The sequence below is a fragment of the Plectropomus leopardus genome, chromosome 10, assembly GCF_008729295.1.
Source record: "Plectropomus leopardus isolate mb chromosome 10, YSFRI_Pleo_2.0, whole genome shotgun sequence".
NCBI classification, from domain to species: Eukaryota; Metazoa; Chordata; class Actinopteri; order Perciformes; family Serranidae; genus Plectropomus; species Plectropomus leopardus.
The window spans coordinates 444037-465617 of record NC_056472.1 but is presented as its reverse complement, the minus strand read 5'-3'; the positions used below and the strand labels follow the sequence as shown (position 1 = coordinate 465617).

The 21581-nt window shown below is 40.0% G+C and overlaps 1 protein-coding gene across 1 annotated transcript in view; it reads right to left on the bottom strand.

The window, feature by feature from the left end:
- The window catches only part of LOC121949058 (contactin-associated protein-like 5), a 193431-nt gene extending 174610 nt beyond the window's left edge, over positions 1-18821 (bottom strand). Inside the window, exons 1-4 of the mRNA XM_042494651.1 lie at positions 18736-18821; positions 17402-17454; positions 16964-17074; positions 11310-11503 (exon numbers count right to left, since the gene is read on the bottom strand). Coding sequence (XP_042350585.1) covers positions 11310-11503; positions 16964-17074; positions 17402-17454; positions 18736-18821 — 444 coding nt within the window. The remainder of the gene's footprint in view (positions 1-11309; positions 11504-16963; positions 17075-17401; positions 17455-18735) is intronic.
- Positions 18822-21581: the final 2760 nt, after the last annotated feature.

Sequence of the window (21581 nt, the reverse complement as noted above, 5' to 3'; positions counted from 1 at the left end):
ACTGGAGCTCTGTCCAGATCCTGACTAGAGAGAAACTCATCCAGCTGAGGAAAGCAAGTGAAAACCTCCTGTGCACAGGCCCTTCTCCACAGCTCTGCTTTCTTCAGGAAGCCACCCACCTTGTCATACAGGTTTAAAATGCTGGTGTCCTTGCCCTGCAGAGACATATTCAGTTTGTTCAGTTTGCTGAATATATCTGCCAGATAGCACAGCTTTGCAAGCCAGTCTGTGTCTTGGAACAAGGTGGCATGGGGAGATCTGTGCTCAATCAGAAAAGCGTGTACTTCAGATCTTAATTCCAACAGCCGGTTGAGTATTCTCCCACAGGGGAGCCAGCGCACTTCTGTGTGCAGCAACAGTTGTGTGTGTTCAGCTCCCATATTTTCGTAGAGGCGGCAAAACAGGCGTGCATTAAGTGGCCTTGACTTAATGAAGTTAATCACTTTGATGCTGCTGTTCAAACGTCATGTAACACGGGGCTTATTTTCTTGGACACCAATGCCTCCTGTGTATGATGCAGTGAGTCCACATCACGTCGGGGTTTTCTTTTTTAGTGCGCGCTATTAGTCCTTTCGCGCTGCCCGTCATTGATGCCGCTGCGTCTGTAAGGATGCTGCTGCAGGATTTATAACTCAAACTGTCCTGACGACACCAGGAAGCTAATTCTGCTTGGTGGAATTCCAGAGACAATGGACCAGCTTTTGGATGAAGTCAGGGAAGTGTGTGGGTTGAATGGGAATTTCAGATAATAAGAAACAAGGGAGGAGTGGTGCGAGAGAAGACCCGCAATATACTGAAAATTCTTGATCAGGTATGTACTTGTTTTTTTTATCAGACTGTTCAAAAGGATGGAGCTGAAACAGAGCTTGAGAGGTGTACCATGGCAGTGTTTGTCATCAGGGAGGAGGAGGATCCTCTACAGCCACTGTGTGACATTGGGATTTTCATTGAAGGTGTTGTCATTGGCTCATGCATGTGCCATGTTGTTTGGCATGAATTGTTTGGCACTAAACCTGAGCTATCCAGGTGAGCTCAAATACACCTTTGAAGCATTGCAGAATGTTTTCATGGAAATAGAACCAAAGAAAATGACACGCAGAGTGGGCAGTCTGAGTCTCAAGCTGTAAATGTTGGATTAATCAAAGAAATACATTTGGATACAAAATGTTTTTGTTCTGTTCTATTTCTTGTGTCCAAATACATTCCATAAAAATGGAATACGTCATTGTTAAATGTACATAAAAGACAGAAACAGACTGTAGTTTAAAACAAGCCTTATATCTTATTTTCTCTGGTGAAATAATTCTTTTAGTGGTTTAAATATTGTGGCACTAATTTGTGCATTAAAAATGTGAATAATCCTAAAATCACATAAACCAGCAATTCAGTAGTAATGGTAATGTTTTTTTTTTTCTGACACTGAGGCATAAAAGACATTATTCATTGACTGCGATTGAGCTCTGTTTTTACTTGATTATGGTTTGTGTTTTATTTATCTTGTATTTGGTTCAAGATGTGAGATTCATACACGCTTATCATTTTGTCAGAAAAACAGCCAAGTTTCAACACTGTTAGAAATTCTATTGTTACAACTCTTTGTGAGAAATGTGTACTCAGGTTTTAAATTGAAGCTGTATAGACACTTTTACTTATTGAAACCTAAATTGCATACGGTTTGATAAACATTAAGAAAACATAATGCACTTCATTTAGACCTAGTTTTTTTCTCCTCAAGCCTTGATGTTCCAAACACATACGGGCTAGCTTTACAAATTGCTGTTTTTTATTTATGTTTTAGGTACTTCTTGTTAGTACAAAACAGAAAAGGAGAGGCATGTTTTAAAAGGCATAATAAACAATAAGGTCTGTTGAAGATAACATTTCTGTCTTCATTTAGACCAAGCAAACTACACTGAACTACACTGAGGGTTAAAAAATGTTACACTGTAAAAAAATGTCTGTAGAAATTACGGTAAAAAACTGTCAAATAGCAACAGTCAAAAGCCGTAAAATCTAAAATAGTATATCACCATAGTAAATACATTGAATTACCGTAAATCAAGAAACAATACATAACTTTAATTTTTACTATGGTAATATGTAGAAAACACATATTTTTTCTGTGAAAATAAAAAATGGTAAAAATTAATGGGAAAATACCGTAAAGTCACAAAAGAGTAATTACCCTAAAATTAACGGCATTATTCTGCCTAAATTAAAGATTTTGCTGATGTGTATGTTTGAATTTACAGTATAAAACTGTTAAACATTCTGCAAAATCATACCTTCATTTCTACAGGAAGAATACGGTAAAAAATATGGTATGTTTGTAAAGTAATGTTGATTTAAATGAAAAACATGTTTAAATAATATTATTTGCTGTTATTTTATATAGGGTCGTATGCATCTATAGATATTGTCTATGAACTATTAACAGAACTACGCTGTAATAAACTCACCAAAAATGGTCTGAAATTTTCTGTTTGGTAGATTATTTCTCTGTTTGTTACAATGCTAATCACAAAATGAACAATAGTTTAGCTATGCCGCCCCACTATTTACAATGAATTACCATAACAATTTCAATCTTAAGAAGAAAATATTACCTTTAAATGTTGTTTTTAAATGTTTTTGAAATTCATTCTTGGAAATAACTCTCATATGAACCTCTGGAATTGTTGGTGTCAAGATATTTCTAATATAATGGTGACTAACACTGGATCGAGGGGCCCCTTTAAATTTTTTCCCACGGCTCGAACAGACTCTAGAATCGCCACTGCAAGTTGGACATCATTAATGAACAGGCTTTCCAACAATATAAAATACAATGTCAATTAGCATTATAACAACAGAAAAATAATTGATCAGTCACAAGTTTCCAAACTTTTTTTGCCAGGTTTATTTAAAACAGCCCAAAAAGGAGCTTTAAGTAAAGCAAGGCCTCCATATACACCCTTTAGGCTAATGTGATACTACATCATAAAGTGAAATGTTGGGTGTTGTGATAAATTACATTTTTATGTCAAAATATTAAAAATATTAAAACATTACTCTGTGCTCTGTTCTTTCTGTAGGCCTACAGTCCCTCTTTAGTTACCATCCAGAAGTAAATTCAGTTTGAAAACCTTTTGAATGATTTTAAAAGCATCTCAAAACATCTGATTGATTTTAGAAGCATCCCATACCTGCTAAATTTAAAAGCATCTCAAATTATGGGAATGATTTTAAAAGCACCTCGAAACTGAGTATTTCTCCCCTACAGTTTGGGATTGTTAAAATTTTTTTATATTAATGCGCCTAATTTCAAATAGGCCAATCAGCGCATTGTATCTGACTCCCGTGACCTGTTAACCTCTGACCAGCGCCAGAGGGTTAGTTTAGTTTCCGACTTCACCCGTTAAAGTCCACAGTCCTCACCGGAGGAGCTTCATCATCAGCGGTCTGGATTTTTAGGACTTTGCCTCAGCCAGAAGTTGAACCTGTCTTAAGTACCTCGGTAAGTAAATCAACACAAGTTAAAGGCTTTAGCTGAATTGGGTTTATTTGGCTTGTGAAGAGGGTTGCATTACAGACAGCTAACAATGCGCAAATGTCCCCATAGCTTTACGTCTAGCTACATTAGACTTTTATAACAGCCTGGAAACGTGTATAATACATGTTCAGACGTATTTAGGAGACAGAGTGTATTATTAGTAATCGTTTCATGAGTATGATTGCTTTAGAAAAATGCAGTGTGGGTTTACCCCCGCATGTCGGGCTAAAGGGGGATCCATCTATGTGCTGAAGCCTCTGGTTAGCTAACCGCGCTGCTCGTCTTTATTGTGGATATAACCTCAGTGTATTTGACTGTCGGACATGTGTTCTTGTAACATATGTGGAGAAAACGTTCAGTCTGTAAAAGCATACGTTTTGCATTGCAAACTGCACCGCAATGAACCCCGATATATTTTTTAAATGTGTTGGAACAAGTTGTAAGCAGGTGTTTTCAGGCTATACAGCTTTAAAGTCGCACTTCTATCATCACCACAATAGTACACCAACCTCAGGATGTGACATTAACGCCATTAAAATGCACCGTCTCACTTTGTGAACTCCAGTGTGAGGGAACAAAACGGTTGGTTGCTCACTTAAAGGAGCACATAGCAGAGGGGCGTCAGGTAGCTTGCCCAGTGAGAGGATGCAAAAGTGTGTTCACTGCAAAAACATCTTTTACTTCTCACATGTCCAGAAAGCACAGACAGTGACCAGAAAATGTGATTTGTGCATCAATCTCAGATACACACTGTGAGAGTCCTACTACAAGTGCCACCATACAGGAACCTGCCAGTGTGTCAGATGGTGAAGACACTGTAGGGGATGAGTCTAATTTCAGCGACCTGTATCTGAGAAATATATGTATGTTTTAAATGAAACTACAGGGACAGCATCTTCTTCCAGTGTCTACCAATCAAAACATTGTTGAAGAAATGCAGAATATACATGAGTTGGGACAGACATATACTTTGATTCGACTGAACTTACTTCTAAAAGATATGTTGGTTTCAGATGAAGACTTTGTAAAAATCAGTGACACAATTAAACAATCTGACCTGTTTACAGCTTGCCACACAGGGCCCATGAGAACTGCTTACTCGAGAACCCAGTGCTTTAAAGACATGTTTTCATTGTGGAGCCCAAAAAAATTGTGTTGTGCAGAGATGAGAACAGTACAGAGAAGTGTGCCTATTATGTTCCTGTGCTAAAAAGTTTAAAGGGTATGCTGGAGTCCAGTTTTTGGCAGGGGCTCATTTCAGTGGATCCTAATAATGTTTCCAAAACAGATGTTCTCTCTGACAGTTGTGATGGTAAGGTGTTTATGTTGAACACATTTTTTCAGGAAAACCCAAGCTGTTTCAAGCTGGTTTTATAGCAGGATGCATTCGAAGTTGTGAACCCATTGGGTTCTGCAAAAAAGAAGCACAAGGTTTTGGCTGTGTACTTCTCTCTACTCAACATGCCGCCCATGTACGATCAAATGTTGACCACATGTAGCTGTTTTATTGTGTACAGAGAAGGATTTTAAGGAATTTGGCCATGCATGCCAAGGTTTTTTTCTGAACTGCTTACTGATCTGAAAGAACTGGAGGAAAGTGGGATAACAATGGGAAATGAACTTGTAGTAAAGGGTGCTCTCTACTGCATTGCTGGGGACAGCCTGGGGTCTCACACCATTGGTGGTTTCACAGAAAATGTCAGTTCATCTCAGTACTTCTGCAGATATTGTCTGATTTCTCGAACTGAATTTCAGGGTGCTGATCCTAACATCTGTGGACTGGAGCGGACTCCAGAAACGTACAGATCTGCCATCGAACAGCTGGAGTCAGAGGATGCTCCACAAGTACAAGGGATAAAGTTCAGGTCAGTATTTAATACTCTACAAAACTTTGATGTGTGTTCACCTGGCATGCCCCCCTGTCTCGGTCATGACATCTTCGAAGGTGTCCTCTCATGCGATGTTTACCTGAAGTACTTCATCAGCCAAAAAAAATTCACCTACACAATTTTGAACAGGCTAATCAAGCAGTTGAAATACAAAGCAACGGATGTTTACTCCAAACCTTGTGAGGTCAGTCCTCAAACACTGAAACTGAGTGGACATGCTGTCCAAAATTGGAACTTCTTGAGATTGTTGCCTCTGATAATTGGAGACAAGGTGCAGAACCCCTAAGATAATGTGTGCCAGTTAATTTTGCAGCTTAAGGACATTGTTGACCTGATTTGTGCTCAGCAGATTTCCAAGGCTCAGGTCGCCTATCTGGATGTTCTCATCCAAGAATATTTGGAAACCAGGAAGGCACCATTTCCAGATATCAATTTGAGACCTAAACACCATTATTTGTGGCATTATCCAGGACTGATCCTGAAATTTGGCCCACTAATCAGGGTATGGACTCTGTGTTTTGAGAGCAAACATAGTTACTTCAAAAGATGTACAAGGCATCTGAAGAATTTCAAAAATCTGTGTTCGACTCTTTCAGAGAGGCATCAGATGTTTCAGGCCTTTCTTTCCGCTGGGTCCGTGAGTCCTCCACCCTTGCAAATAAAAGATGCCTCACCATTTTACTCAGAACTTTACAGTGAACAAATTAAAGGCACAATCCTACATTTTGGCTTCACTGAAAGAAATACAAAAATTCCTGTTGATGTGCAGTATAATGGGATAATTTACAGGAAGGGCAAGTTTGTTGTCACTAAGAATGATGATTCAGTGGAGTTGGTGAAATCATCCTCATTCTCGTGAAAGATGATTTTGCACTTCATTTTCTGATGAGAGTGTATGATGGACGCTGTAAAGGACACTGGAAGATTAGAATGCAGACTTGTCAGTGAACTGATTGACATGTGGCCTTTATCATATTATATGGACAACAATGGATACCAGATTGTCCCATTGAAGCACAGTCTCTTGTCACACTAAACCAGTAGGTTAGATGTTGAACTGTCTCTTTTGTGTGTCTTAACAGATATGGCTGAATCACAGATGATAAGCGATGCTGTAGTAGCAGCGCTTCCGGATCTTCCTGATCAAGTTGTCAAGTCAGTAGAAGATGCTTTGAAGGTGCTTGGTGCTGTAACAACAGATGATTAACAATACATTACAGAGGGAGACTTGCTGCCAGTATTGAAGCCCATACAAGCCAGAAGACTGGTTGCTGCCTGGGCCCAAAACAGTGAGTGTAAAACATTGCCACCACAACACAGCACACTTCTCTTATAGGGCTGAATAAGTAATTTCATTTTTAATTTAATTTTTTTAAAATCATATCTAAATGCAATCGGTCAATATAAAGGCAATAATGTTTGAGAATATTTTGCAGCCCTACTATCTAGAAATTTATCAGTGTGCTACATTCTGTTACAGAGTAGAAAAACATTAAAGGTTTAATGATTTCAAATCTCTTTTGTTGTACTTTTACAGAGTCGTCCACTCCAACTCCAGCCCCGGCATGTTCCTCTCCAGGGTCTCTCCTTTCCTCTCCCTCGCTCTCCCCGGTCACTCCCTCACCAGCATCATCCACAGCTACATCATCATCATCAGGAAGCTGTTATTAACGTGCACAAAACTGGGTAGACACTTTTCAGATACCATGGCAGAAACTCCCTGAGGAGTTAGTACAGAGTTTGGAAAGACAGAAAAGGCCAAGTGCCTGACTACGACGAGAAATGATAGGGATTGTGGTCTCCGAGATGATGACGATTTGTAAGAATCCAACACCACAGAGATAGCAAAAAGGATGGTGGCCAGGTATCCAAAGTCTCTTCAAGATGTGATTGATGGTGATGTTATTGGACTTGGATATCATTCCCTGGCAAAGCAACTCCAGTCAATATTTGAAAATGTCAAACAACCTGACACACCAAAGATAAAGAAACGCAAAGCAGCATCAGATGATGACCCCGTTGAAGTGTGTCTGCCGAACAAAGAGCAACTGTTCAAGACACATATGGCTGGGTCAACTGGATGCCGAAACATTTGCCACACCCTGAGACTGTGGAGAGTCAGCTAGAAAAAATGAAGACGTTTGAAAGAGATGAACTTCAATTCAGATGCTGTGAAAGAATTAATGAAGTCCACCTATTTCACACAGCGTAAAGAGATCAATAATGGTGCAAGCATCCAGAAATTACACCAGGAATGGCCATTTTTGTTTAAGGAAGTCAGCATGGCAGCACACTTCCAAGAACTGACTGGCGTGAGTTTGATTGAGTCCTTCCTTGCCAATGTGGACAAAAAGGGGGCACGTCTCTTGAACTTCTTCAAACGTGTTGATGCACATAAACACAAACATGTTCTGGATGCTCTTCTCAAGATTTAAACTGAAAGAGGTCAGTCCACTGGTTGCTCAGAAGAGGTCATACAGATGAGGCTTCTTTTACTGGCTCATTTTGGTGAGAAGGAAGAGCATCTGTACCATTTTGTCGAGAAGACAAGCCTTGCTGAGGAGGTTCAGATGGAGAGTGTGCTACCAACACCCTGCCTTATTGTGTGTGGTAAGTAAATTGAACCAAACCTGCAAACTTTCTCCACCAGTATAGTAACACCCACTTGTACTCTTGGCTTGTTTACTTTCATGTTAGCTTGTAGCCCACTTTGAGACACTGGCTAACAAGTTACTGGCTTACAAGTTCTGCCAACAGTAGATTGTATGACTCTCATCCTATATTGAAATAAGTACCATTGAATTTCTATTCACAGTTGAAGCCCTTGTCATTAAAGTTGATGTTTTTTTTTTTTTTCATGTTGTTTATTCTTAGGGTCCTCCTGCTTTGCCGCTGAGACATTTATGTTGAGCATCGACAAAGAGGTTGTCAACGACCACACATCACTTCCTTCACATCTGCCATCTGCCTGATGTTTGGCAGTTACACTACTGCTTCAACGTACACTACCCAGTGGAACTACGGTCTACACTGGAGTTCCTCCAACGGCAAAATTTCTTTCTTTTTATAATATTAGAAAATGCAAGGCATTTGATATCCCACCTGAAGTTGTTCTCTCTCTGTCTTTCATAAAGGTGTTTCTTTTCAATAAATCCAGAGAAAGGCACCAAAGTCGAGTGGAAGAAGAAGAAAAAAGTGTTCTCAGTCAATCCCAGAGTCTTCTCTCTGATCTCAGACCTTGCTGACCATGAGTGGACCTTCCAGTGATGTTGAGGGATGATATGATAAAAGGTACACTGGATGTAATATACACTGCAGATACTGTGTTAGTAACTGAAAGTTTAACAAGATGTATAGTTTTACTAGATAAATTGTCTTGTACAGTTCGTACATGTTCAGCTTTACTACACTGGTTTTGTACTTTAAACAAGTTGAGGTAAATTTGCTAGTTCCAGGAATGTCTAAGATTAAAATGGCTTTTACAATTTTATAAGATACATAGTGTTACTAGATAAATTGTCTGGTACAGTTTGTACATGTTCAGCTTTACTGCGCTGGTTTTGTACTTTAAACAAGTTTAGGTAAATTTGCTAGTTCCAGGAATGTCTTAGATTAAAATGGCAACACTTAACTGGACGTATACAATTAATATACTTAAAGGATTAGTTCCCTTTAAAGTTAAATTCAGACATTATCTACATACCCTCATGCAGATGAGAAGTCTAGTGTTCATAAATCCATAAAATCCATAATCCATAATAATAATAATCCATAAAACATTAATGGAGTTACAGAGCAAAACAGCTTTAAGCATTTCTTCCAAAACAACAGAAGTCCATATAGATTAGTGATAAAACATGATAAAAATAATTACATGTCTCCAAACTGTTCATCTTCTTTTTACGGCAGATCTCTAAAGACTTCCATTGCAGAGTTTCGGCAACCACAGCTGCCGGTATTTTACTGTAAAAATAACAATTTTTTTTTTACAGTGTAGTTTTATTTTATGTAAAAATTTATATATATATATATATATATATATATATATATATATATATATATATATATAATATATATATACACATTGCAATTTAGTGTTTGTTTATGGTCTAATTTAAGGTGTAAAAAAGTAACAAAAATGTTATTAAATTGACCAAACAGAAGTAATCTTGGTCTGTGATACTGTGATATTGTGATTTGGCTAAATATATTACATTCATTTAGGTGTGATTAAAATATAGTACTGAATGTACTAAATTAAAAAATTAAGTTGAGAAAATTTGATAAAATTACCTGTAACAAAATTAGACTATTTTAATTACTTTTCCTTGTGACCCTGTGACAAATGGTGTATGATCTTTATAATAAATTAACTTTTTACTTTGTGTGAATGTAAATTTCTGTCTTAAGTCAAAGGAATATTTTGCTTGACATTACATTACAATTACATTTAGATTTAACTGTAAATATTAGGTTTTTCCAAATAGATAAGATAAGTTGTAAGAAAGTAAAAATATGTCGTATGGTCTTTATATTAAAATAACTTTTTACTTTATGTGAATGCAAATGTTTGTCCTTGTTCAAATAAATATTTTTGCTTGACATTAAATTAAAATTTAAGGTTTTAACAAAATCAAATATAGTATTGGAGAAAAACTAATAAATTTAGCTGTAACAATTAGAGATTTTTTTTTTTAAAGTTAGTCCAAAATAAAATTGTTTTCAGTGTACCTTGGACCTTGAAGTATAACGATATCTGTATCTGTTCAGCCAATCAGAACGATCAGTGTCTGTATCAGTACTGGGAATAGCGTGGGTTAGACCTAAAGGGAAGTTATGTTTATAAGCCTGAAATGAATATGGGTCGATCAAAAGTTTCTATTAGGCTTGGGCAGCATTGATTTTTTCATACCTTCCTGGAATTTCACCAGAGTATACAGTGTATGGTGGGATCAGTGTGCAGTGCACTGAACATTGAAACTTTAGTAAAAGGTGGTATAGAGTGAATATAATCATCAAAACATAATTTTCAAAGTTCATTTCTGCTGACAACCACACAGGTCACAGAAACAATCAACAAGACTCTGACTCTAGATGTGCCGCACCTGAGAAGTAGCTGAGATGTGCCTGAGGAGCCCTACTCACGCCAACAGTGTGGCTGCTCTAACTTGTTAATATGGGTGCCAAAAAAAACCCCAATGGGTTCCACGACGCTCACACGCTGCTCACACATGCAGTGTTAGTCAGCAGACAGCAAGCTGTGAGCTGAGCAGAGGACAGAGTAGCAAAACAAAAGCCTGGTGTGGAAGCTGGACAAATTATACATTAAGTTATGTACATGAAATGCTTGTTGTTAAAGTGTTTAGTCGAGAGGAAACCACTGCAAAGGCAACTTTCTGTGTCTACAAGCCCAACAATTTAGCAAGTTAGCAAGCAGGTAATGTGGAAAATGCAAAGGCATAAGGGCATTAGGAATATCCACTATTTACCCAGATATATAAAATAAGGAACAAAAGCTCTATACAACTAAAATTAAATGACACGTCACAACTCATGAACAAGGAGCTTGAACTCATGAATACCACATGAGGAGATGTGTTTATATGGACTCTCCTGGTGAACACAGCAAACACGACTCATCTGAAGGCAGACAGAGCTGTATAAAATAAGGCAGGCCTTTGAGGACCTGCCAATTTAGACCTCTAGATAGAGTCAAACTATCAGCATCTGTCTCACATTTCTCCCCAGTGTGATAGCACTGCCACATGTCCTGACCTCAATCAGGAAGTAGACCTAAAAAAAAAAAAACAACTCTAACAAGTGTAACTTTCATAATGACCAAAAAAAACCTGACAGCAAAGACGCTAAGGGGAAAGAGGAAGACTCACCCCTCCTGCATCCTTCTCCCTGTACTCTCTCCAGGCCTGGCCCGTGTCACTGTAGAGCAGCAGGTATCTGGTGACCCAGTCTAAGCTGTCATAGCGCCCCTGTGTGGCCACAGCCGTTACCTCCATCCGGTCCCCGAGGTCCACCTGGAGCCAGGGCTCCCAGTCTGTCACCCTGGGAGACCAGCCCCCTGCTCCTTTAGGGAGAAGAAAAATGCATGGAGAGGACATTAGTTGAAGGGAAGGACTGTGGTATGTTGTGCTTTTCTTCTCAGTTCCAAGACTCGTACTATCATACTACACAGTATAGCAAAAAACAGATTGAGTTTGTCCCAACATGTAGTATATCAAATGCAGTATGCCAAAAATACAAGGATGTTCTGACACACTCATCCCAACTCTGCTTGTCTCTTGTCTGCGGAATTCTAGTGCAGATCTGCACGCTTTTCTGGCTGTTCTGACCCACAATTCTCTGTGCAGTGGAACATGCGTCACCTCGACTAAGCAGCAAACAGATGACAGCTAAAAGAGGCCACAATGAAGAATAAAAGTATACTGAGGTAGGGCTGGGCAATTAAGTAATCGCAACCAACATTAAGAACCTCTAACCGCCGTGATATTGTCCATGTCAATTATCTTGGTTATTTTTTAGATTTCAGTTAACACTATACCGACTTTGACTCTAGAATACAGCTAAGTTTTAGACAACCGAGTCGTATGTGCTTCCACGGTGTATCATTATCATGGATCAAACAGCTGATGGTCCCACAGCAGCGAAGTGAGAGAGACAGACAAACAGAGCAGAGTTTCTCCTCACAGCACCAAAGTGTCTGAATGAACCAACAACAAAATATTCATCTGTGGAAAGTATGCTTTTTATGGCTAGAAGAGAGAGTAGGGATGACATGCGGCCAAGGCCCGCCAGTCGCACTTGAACCCGGGGCCGCTGCAGCGAGGACACATTACCACTAGTTATGGGACACACACTTTTCCAACTGAGCCTCCCGGTGCCCCAGTGTTAGTAGAAATTTGTAGAGATTACCAACAACAAAAACAAAAACAGACAATGACAGAGAAATGTGTATGCAGGCTAACATCACTGCTGTGAAAACAGTGTTAGAATCTAGAGTGTACACATTCGTAAGCTAAAAGTTAAAATACATAAAATGCAAAGTAAAAACAGCAGAGTTCTAGGGGTTGATTTCCCTCTCTTGCAAGCTCAGCAAAGGTTCTGGGCACATTATACTGAAGAAGCAGTTTGTTCTGATTGTGAGCAGACTACATGCAACAGTACTTTGTGAGAGCAGCCGCAGTACCTATTAAAAGTAAAAGATATAACGGATATAGTATATGACCCTGACTCTCCCTTCTTTCAGAGGCAAAGACCACTGTGGTCCTGATGCATGCAGGGGGAATATTTGTGAATAGGACGCTTTCAGTAGAGGCAACAATGGTCACCAGAGTGGCATTGCTCTGCAAAAAGCTTTGACTTTTTGGAACATGCAGTGGGGTTTAAGGAATTTATAGAATTACTGTCCTTTTCCAGGACCAGCCAAAGCTTTTTTGGTTGGTAAGGTTTTGTTTTTTGTCATCTGTGTAGCTACAGCGAGGTCTTTGCAGCTAACCTTGTCTCACAGCCATCAGGCCTATAATGTTAACACATTCAAAATTGGTGTTGACACGTGTAGCAGTCACTCAGTATTTGGTACTGGCTGTACTTTCCTCTTCAATGTGTTGTAGGTGGATGTCACAGTTCTAGAGGGCAGATATTGCTACAGTCCTTTGGCAAGATGTTTTGAAATCTAAATAGTTTCTGTATCCTGGGAGATACATTGTCCAGATGAGGGCAATAATCAATCACAGCTATACTTTCAACTACAGATAATCAATAATATAAAGGTCTGAAACATTTGCTGTTTATTTTTTTATTAGGGGCCCTAATAAAAAAATAAACAGCAAATGTTTCGAATGGTGCGAGGACCCTCTTGGAATGCAAGGAATTATTAGGGCCCGAGCACCGAATGGTACAAGGACCCTCTTGGAATGCAAGGAATTATTATTATTATTAGGGCCCGAGCACCAAACGGTGTGAGGACCCTCTTGGAATTCAAGGAAATATAATGATTAGGGCCCAGGCACCAACTGCCGGGCAGCCGCAAAGGCCCTCTTGAAACTGAAGGAATTATTATTAGGGCCTGAGCATCGAATGGGTGCGGGGACCCTATTGGATTCCAAGGAATTATTTCAAGGAATTACTTTCGTTTACATTAATGAAGCACCCCAAGATAAAATAAAAAAGTCTCTTGTACCCAACAGGAAGTCGGCCATTTTGATTTGAAGTTGCACTTTAAGTGTGTTTTTGGCCATTTTCAGGGGTCATATTTTTTACATCTTCTCCTACAGATTTCATCAGATCGACCTCCAATTTTACACATCCTATCAGAAGGCCTGGGACATCAAAAGTTATTAAATGCATGAGTTTTAGTCACACCTTGTGGTCGTTATTGGGCCAAACATTTCCATGTCTCGCCATGAACCAGGAAGTGAACAGGAAGTAGTTTATAACTCTGAGGTACATGGTTCAATCTACACCAAACGTCACATGTTTGATGACAGTCCCATTCTGAACACATCTACATGATAACCCTTACCATTTCTTATAGCACCATCTACTGGCAACAGGAAATGGCATGAAAACCACGTCTTTTGATGTATGTCTCGTACAGATTTCACCCAACTGACTTCAAATGTGGTCCATGACACCTGAAGACGTGACATAAAAACTGATTTAAAAAACTGAGGTTTCATAGCACTATGTGGACGTGGCTTGGTTTCAAACTCTGATGTTTCGCCATGGAAAAAAGGATGTTGTTGTAACACACCCAAACATCATCCGGTCTGCCCAAAACTCCTCATGCTTGATAAGAGTCCTGACCTGAACACATCTGCATGGTTCATTTGAGTTATCATCATAGCGCCTTCTACTGCACCACCTACTGACAACAGGACGTATGATGTATAACAATATCATCATATGATATGTAATAAGTGATTTTGTGTTGTCTCCAGTGCCACCTAGTGGTTTTAGGAAGTACTACACTGTGTGAAATATCTCACTCAATGGTCCAAACTTTCTTCATGCATTTTCTGACTTTCACTACAATTAAAGATTGGGGCGGTTGGAGTTGATGAAAATTTGCAGAGTTATCAGAAGTTTATATTTTAGTGGTTTTCTGGTTGGGTGTGAAAAAATGACTCAGTAGCGCCACCTATAAAATTTAATTTTTATTTTGTTTAACGGTGTGGAAGTTATGGGGCCGAGAAATTTTCATGTGTAGTGGCCAAACAGGAAGTAGTTTTTGTCTCAGTCATGCATGATCTGCATGAAACTTCACGTTTGATGACAGTCCCACCCTGAACACATCTATATGACAATTTTAAGTGATCGTGAGAGTGCCACCTACTGGCACAGGAAAGACAAAGTTTCACACTAAGAGGTCCAGCTACTAGCAGGTTGACTTGATTAATCTCGAAATTGTGTCAAAAATCATAAAGATGTTGGTCATGATGCAAAATGAATATTGTGCGTTTTCGTTGAATGGCGTTTACGTGACGCCACGGCGAATTTCGATGGTGCTACATGACATCAAAAACTTTCATAACTTGACTCCAGATGGTCGGATCTGAACAAAATTTCACACATTTAATGATAGTCCAGGCCTGAAGACATCTGCAGTGGAATTTTGAATCACAGTCATCATTTGAGAGGCAAGGCATGCACCAAAACTAACTTAGCACACCCATCAGAAGTCCTAAAATGTGATATTTTATATGATTTTGTTTGCTCTGATGTGCCAAAATGGCTCTGTAGCGCCCTACAGATTTCAACAAAGCAGCCTCTGTGGTACATTTCACCTAGAGTTACAAAACTTGGGAGGCATGTGTAACAGCCCAAGACCTACAAAAAAGCCTCTGGACCCATACCCTAAACCCAACAGGAAGTTGGCCATTTTGAATTGAATGTGCAATTTTGGCATATTTTTGGCCATTTTCAGGGCTTGCAATTTTTTGATCTTCAACAGATTTCATCCGATTGACTACAAAAGTTAAACATGCTCTCAGAAGGCCCTGGACATCAAAAGTTATTACACTTGTGAGTTTTCATCACACCATGTGGCCGTTAATGGGCCAAACATTTCCATGTCTTGCTATTAATCAGGAAGTAGTTTATAACTCTGAAGGACATGTTCCAATCTGCACCAAACTTTACATGTTTGATGACTGTCTTTTCCTGAACACATCTACATGACGACCAGTACCATTAGTAATAGCACCCCCTACTGGCAGCATGAAATGTCATGGAAATTACATGCTTTCTTCTTTGATGGAATGCTCCTGCAGATTGTATACGATTGACTTCAAATCCGGTGACAAAACCTTTAAGACCTTAATGATGCCTCCTTCTGAAGTTTAGGTTTACGATGAAGGCTGTTGCCATGCAGACCAGTGGTTGCTGCCAAAGAGGAAGTTGTCGTAACTTCACTTTGCGTTGACCGATTGGCCCAAAATTTCACAGTTGTGATCAGGCTGCAGTACTGAACACATCAACAAGTCATTGAACTTTCATACTCACTGCGCCACCTACTGGCAACAGGAAGTATGGCAACAAACACAAACTACAAATGATGTAGACCAAGATGACGTAGATTTTGTGTGTCCAGTGGAAGTAATTCAGCATGTGGAATATTTCACTCAACAAATTTTTAAAAATGAAATTACAATTGTCCTTGAAGGATGAGTTGATTAAAATTAGCAGTATATTAGCAGTAATATTAAGATTCCATCGGGTTCTTTAGGTATGTTGCTGGTGATTGCATCATTCAATTCCTGCAGTGCATTTTTTGAAATTGCATCAGAGACTTGCATCCTTATGGCTCCTAACAGGGTCTGCCAATCCAGTGCAATAGCTTGATCCGGGATGTTAGTGGTTAACCATGTCTCTGCGAAGATGTGTGCAGAGCAGTCCCCAATATCCTGTTACTGAGTGAGCCTCAATGGCATCTCATCCACTTAATTCTCCTACGACTGGACATTAGTCAGAAGAAGGCTTGTTAGAGGAACAGCTCTCGGTCCAAGTTGGGTCAGCCTTGCCCTGATGCTGACTCCCCTCCCTCACCTTGTCCAACGCTTTTGGTTTTGTTTCTCCCCTCTGGTTTGACTGGCCGCTGGGCATATGCTGTTTGTGGGGATCCTTTCATGGTCTGCTGCATTCAGTCCAAAACTCACACAATTTTTCCCGATGTTAATGGGTGCTTCTCTCTCGTTGAAAAGTTGTGCTTCAGCAGAAGGGGCCATGGATTGGAAAAAATAGAAATATATAGCAAAATATAGCAAAATATAGCAAAGAAGTAGCAAGGATTTAAGGAGCTACAGGATGCTACATCTAATGTGCTGCCATCCTCATAATATAACATTAGAAATTTTGCCTCAACATTTAAAAACAGAGACTGTGTAAGAGTTATCACTTTGTATGAGCTCCATTGAACATCACTATAATTAGAGCAGGAAGACGTCTTCCTTTTGAAAATGGGCATACAAACGGATGAAAACACACCTTTTAGCATGTAAAATGTCTGAACATGGTCTATTCTACTTACCATCTCTTCCATTGAGCTTGGCATTGTGAGCAACATAACTTATGGAGGACTGTGAAGAACTCTGGAAAGATGAATGTGGTAACATGGACACCAGTGGACTGTTGCAGCTATCTGGGAGAGAAGAGAAAAATAAATTGTGAGCATTTTTAAACTGACACCAGAATTTCAGTAAATAAAATACATCAGGACTTTGATGTGTCAGACATGATGTGAGATTTTAATGCTATTATGTTCCAGCCATGCATGGGAAGGTCATGGTCAGGTCCACTCTGTTAGTTTGTTTGCAGCATATTGGAATGCTTCCTGGAACATCCAGGTCATGAATGAAAGAACAAGTACAGTTATTCACATTTGTTAAGAAATTTTAAGGATTTCATAACAAGTTTTGTGTATGTGTATGTGTGTGTTCACGTTCAGGTTCAGGTTCTTTATGTGTACCCTTAGGTAGATTTGGTTTATGGTATATAGTGCAAGGCATCCATTCAACACAGCTGTCAGACAACATACAGAATAAAAACATGACAGAATGATAAAAAGATACAAGATAAAGGATAAAATGATAAAATATAAAAAGCAGATAAAACAATTAAAGCTCCCCAGTGCTAATCAAAGTGTTAAACATGTAATAAATACCAGTAAAAACACTAACTACAGAAATCAAACCTTAAACCTTAAAAACAATCTAAAAACTGCAAATAAATCAATCATAAAAACAGGCTCCCAAATGATCATGCGCAATATACAATCTTCCCACAGCTTGTTCACCAGTGTGATGGCATCTGGAACAAAACTGTTTTTATATCACTTAGCTTTATACTTTGGGACTAAAAACCTCTTCCCAGAGGGGAGAAGCTGAAACTCACTGCGCAAAGGGTGCAGGTCATCATTTAAAATGGCATTGGCTAACCACTATAACTCTCTGGTATACAGGGAAGTAGGGTTCAGCTGGGGCTCACCGATCAGCTTACTGACCATTTTACAATATGATTTAAGGAGTTCCTGTTCTTTATAGAGAGACTTCCAAACCATGACACCTCGGAGGAGATAAAACCAATTCAATAAAAAAATGATAAAATAAGATGATCATGGTTTTATCAGTATGTAAGTAGAACAATTTCCTCAGACAGTGGAGTTGCTTGTTTCCATTTTCACACACAGCTGGTCAGTTTTCCTCAAAGTTCAGTTTTGAGTCAATGACAGCCCCATTTGTAAGAGTCCACACATTGCACTGTTTGGTCTTTAATGGTTGTGACATCATGGGTGTGAACATGTTCTCTAAAATATAAATTATATGCTTAGTTTTGGATATGGCCATGGCCACTTTCATAATTCTGGAGTAGACTTACAATAACAGAGTAATCCGAATACTTTATAATGGTCCTGCTTTCATATTTGCTACAACACATTTGTTTAGAGGATGAATAATAAGAGTGAAAGCACACATCCTTGTAGGGAGCCAGCAGAGGAATGGAATGTGCTCCTCTACTGTGTGTGTGTGTGTGTGTGTGTGTGTGTGTGTGTTAATCACATTGATCACATTAAGTTAAATAGCGGAGACAAATATACGGAAATGTAATGTAATGAGCGAATAAACACTCAACATTGACATATAACTTCTTTTTTATTATTTCAGGAACCTTTATCTGCAGAAAATAGTAATATATATAGTATATAATCTAGTAATATATAAACTGTAACAGATAAAGTGAACAATCTTTTTAGAGCTCCTCCTGAGCTCCTCCGTAATTCGAAATGCATACACACAGACTCACACTCGCTGGATACGCTTAGCGGCCAGCAAGATGAGGAACATTTGCACCTCCTCGAGCGACCATGGTATGATCTTTCTGGTTACCATTCTGGGAAAAAAAAATTATACAAAACTGCAGCTGCTTTGCTGTTTGCGCTGTTCAGTGTATTCTGTGTGTGGCGCACATAGATGACACAGTGCCAATTCTGTCTGACCAATCAGTGGTCTACAGTGTTTCCCATCACCATTTAGCACCTCATAGTACCCAGTTTTTGGAACCATAGAAGAGCAGGTACTAAAAAAGGTAGTACCAGGAACCAGGTACTTTTTTCTAATAGAAAACCAAAAAAGGCGTATGTAATGGTAGGACTGTTAGACTACACATCCCATAATGCTTTGCGCCTATGGGGGGGGGGGCACTTCCTGGTTTTGTATGAATACAGGGGTTCCGACAGAAGTCCAGCGAGTCCCGTGTCGTTATTATACATGGTGTCAGAAGCGGCGAACTGCAAGTCTCCGCGGTATTTTCAGGTGCAGTATAGGGCAGTAAACTGGCAGAAGAAGTTTTTGTGCAGTTTTAGACCGAAAATGACCGGCAAAAAGACGACGGCAGATCGTAGCTAGCTGCTAGCGTACGAGCGTTGCTAGCATACGGCCCCACTTGGCGCATGTTGGCGGCAGAGGGAGAACTGCAGGGAGACGGCGCATCAAGTTTGGATTCTGAACGTGAGGAGACGAGGGATTCAGCAACGGCGATGGCGACCACTGTGCAGTTAACTCCCCCAGAGCCATTTGACTTTTCATGTCCGACAGATTGGCCAAAGTGGATCAGAAGATTTGAAAGGTTTCGTATTGCAACTGCTTTGGACAGTAAAACAGAGGAATATCAGGTGAATTCACTGTTATACACAATGGGAGATGCTGCTGACGATGTTTTAGCAGTTTTGCCATTAACTGCTGAAGACAAAAGGAAATATGAAGCTGTTAAAGCAGCATTTGAGAAGCACTATGTGGGAAAATATAATGTGATCTTTGAGAGGGCACAGTTTAATTCCAGATGTCAACAGGACGGTGAGAGTGCCGAATCATTCATCACAGCTGTACACAAACTTGCAGAAAACTGTGGATTTGGAGTGCTTAAAGATGAACTCATAAGGGACAGAATTGTAGTTGGCATAAAGGACAAAAGACTTTCAGAACAGCTACAACTGGACTCAGAGTTAACACTTCCTAAAGCCATACAGAAAGTCAGACAGAGTGAAACTGTAAAGAAGCAACAAGCAATATTACATAACAGCTCTGTGGAAGACAAAACACTGAACATGGACATTGTAAGGATGAACATGAAAAAAGGAAGAACTCAGACATGGCAACAGTTAAAGAAGGGACAAAAGCCAGTTCAGCAGGTCGAAAAAGAGTGCGGCCGCTGTGGTCGTAAGAACAGACACTCGTGGAAAGACTGCCCAGCGAGAGAGGTACAGTGTAGAAAATGTCAGAAAAAGGGACATTTTGCTGTAGTTTGTCGCAGTACTGAAGCTGCAGGATTACGGGAAGTCACAGAAAATCAAGACGACACAGACGGTGAGGATTGTGTGTTCCTGGGAGAAGTAGGCACAAACACATCAGAACCCTGGGTTGCAAAGGTAGAACTGAATGGGACAAAAGTGGAGTTTAAACTTGACACTGGGGCAGATGTTACGTCTATTCCAGAGAAACTGTACAAACCCAAAAGAGACGAATAGCTGCAGAAACCCAAAAAGAAACTTTTAGGGCCAGGCAACTACCCACTCAAAGTTAAGGGCTGTTTTGGGGCACAGTTGGTAGTGAAAGGACGCAGTACATCACAAGAAGTCTACCTGGTGTCAGGCCTAGTGCAGCCACTGTTAAGCAGACCAGCCTGTGAGGAATTGGGGTTAGTGTACAGAGTAGACACAGTCAAGGAACCTGAGACAGATTTCAGAGCAGCGTACCGAGATGTGTTTCAGGGTTTAGGCAAGCTGAAAGAGCCTTACCACATAGAATTAGAACAGGGAGCCATACCAATAGCTCTCTCTGCCCCACGACGCATTCCCCAGAGATGCAGTGAGAGAAGAGTTAAACAGAATGGAAGCGATGGGAGTTATTTCTAAAGTCACTGAGCCTACGGAGTGGTGTTCAGACATTGTTGTCATTCCCAGACTAGACAAAAAGCCACCCAGAATATGTGTAGATCTCACACCTCTGAATACATCAGTGAAAAGAGAACGCCTTATCCTCCCAGCAGTGGATCAAACACTGGCTATGATGAAAAACGCTAAAGTGTTCACAAAGCTGGATGCCCGTTCCGGATTTTGGCAAATACCTCTCACACCAGAGTCACAGTCCCTCACAAAATTCATCACGCCTTTTGGGAGGTATCAGTTCAACCGCCTTCCCTTTGGCATAGCATCAGCACCAGAACATTTCCAAAGGAGAATGTCACAGATGCTGGAGGACTTTGATGGAATAGTCTGTCATGCTGACGATGTGCTTGTATATGGTAGAGACAGACAGGAGCATGACCAAAGACTGCATCGTGTGCTCCAAAAGTTCCAAAAGGAGGGCCTCACTCTCAACGAGAAGTGTGAGTTTGCCAAGGAAGAAATCATGTTCGTTGGACACAAAGTTTCAGCGAAAGGCATTGAGGCTGACCCTAACAAGGTAAAAGCGATCCAGCAGCTGCCACAGCCCAAGTGTGTGGAAGATGTACGGCGTCTCATGGGCATGGCTAATTACCTCGCTAAGTTCATGCCACGGTTGGCCACGATAACCACACCGCTTAAGGAGCTTCAAAAAGAGAGAAATGAGTGGATATGGGCAGAGCCACAGGAAACAGCGTTTCAGAAACTA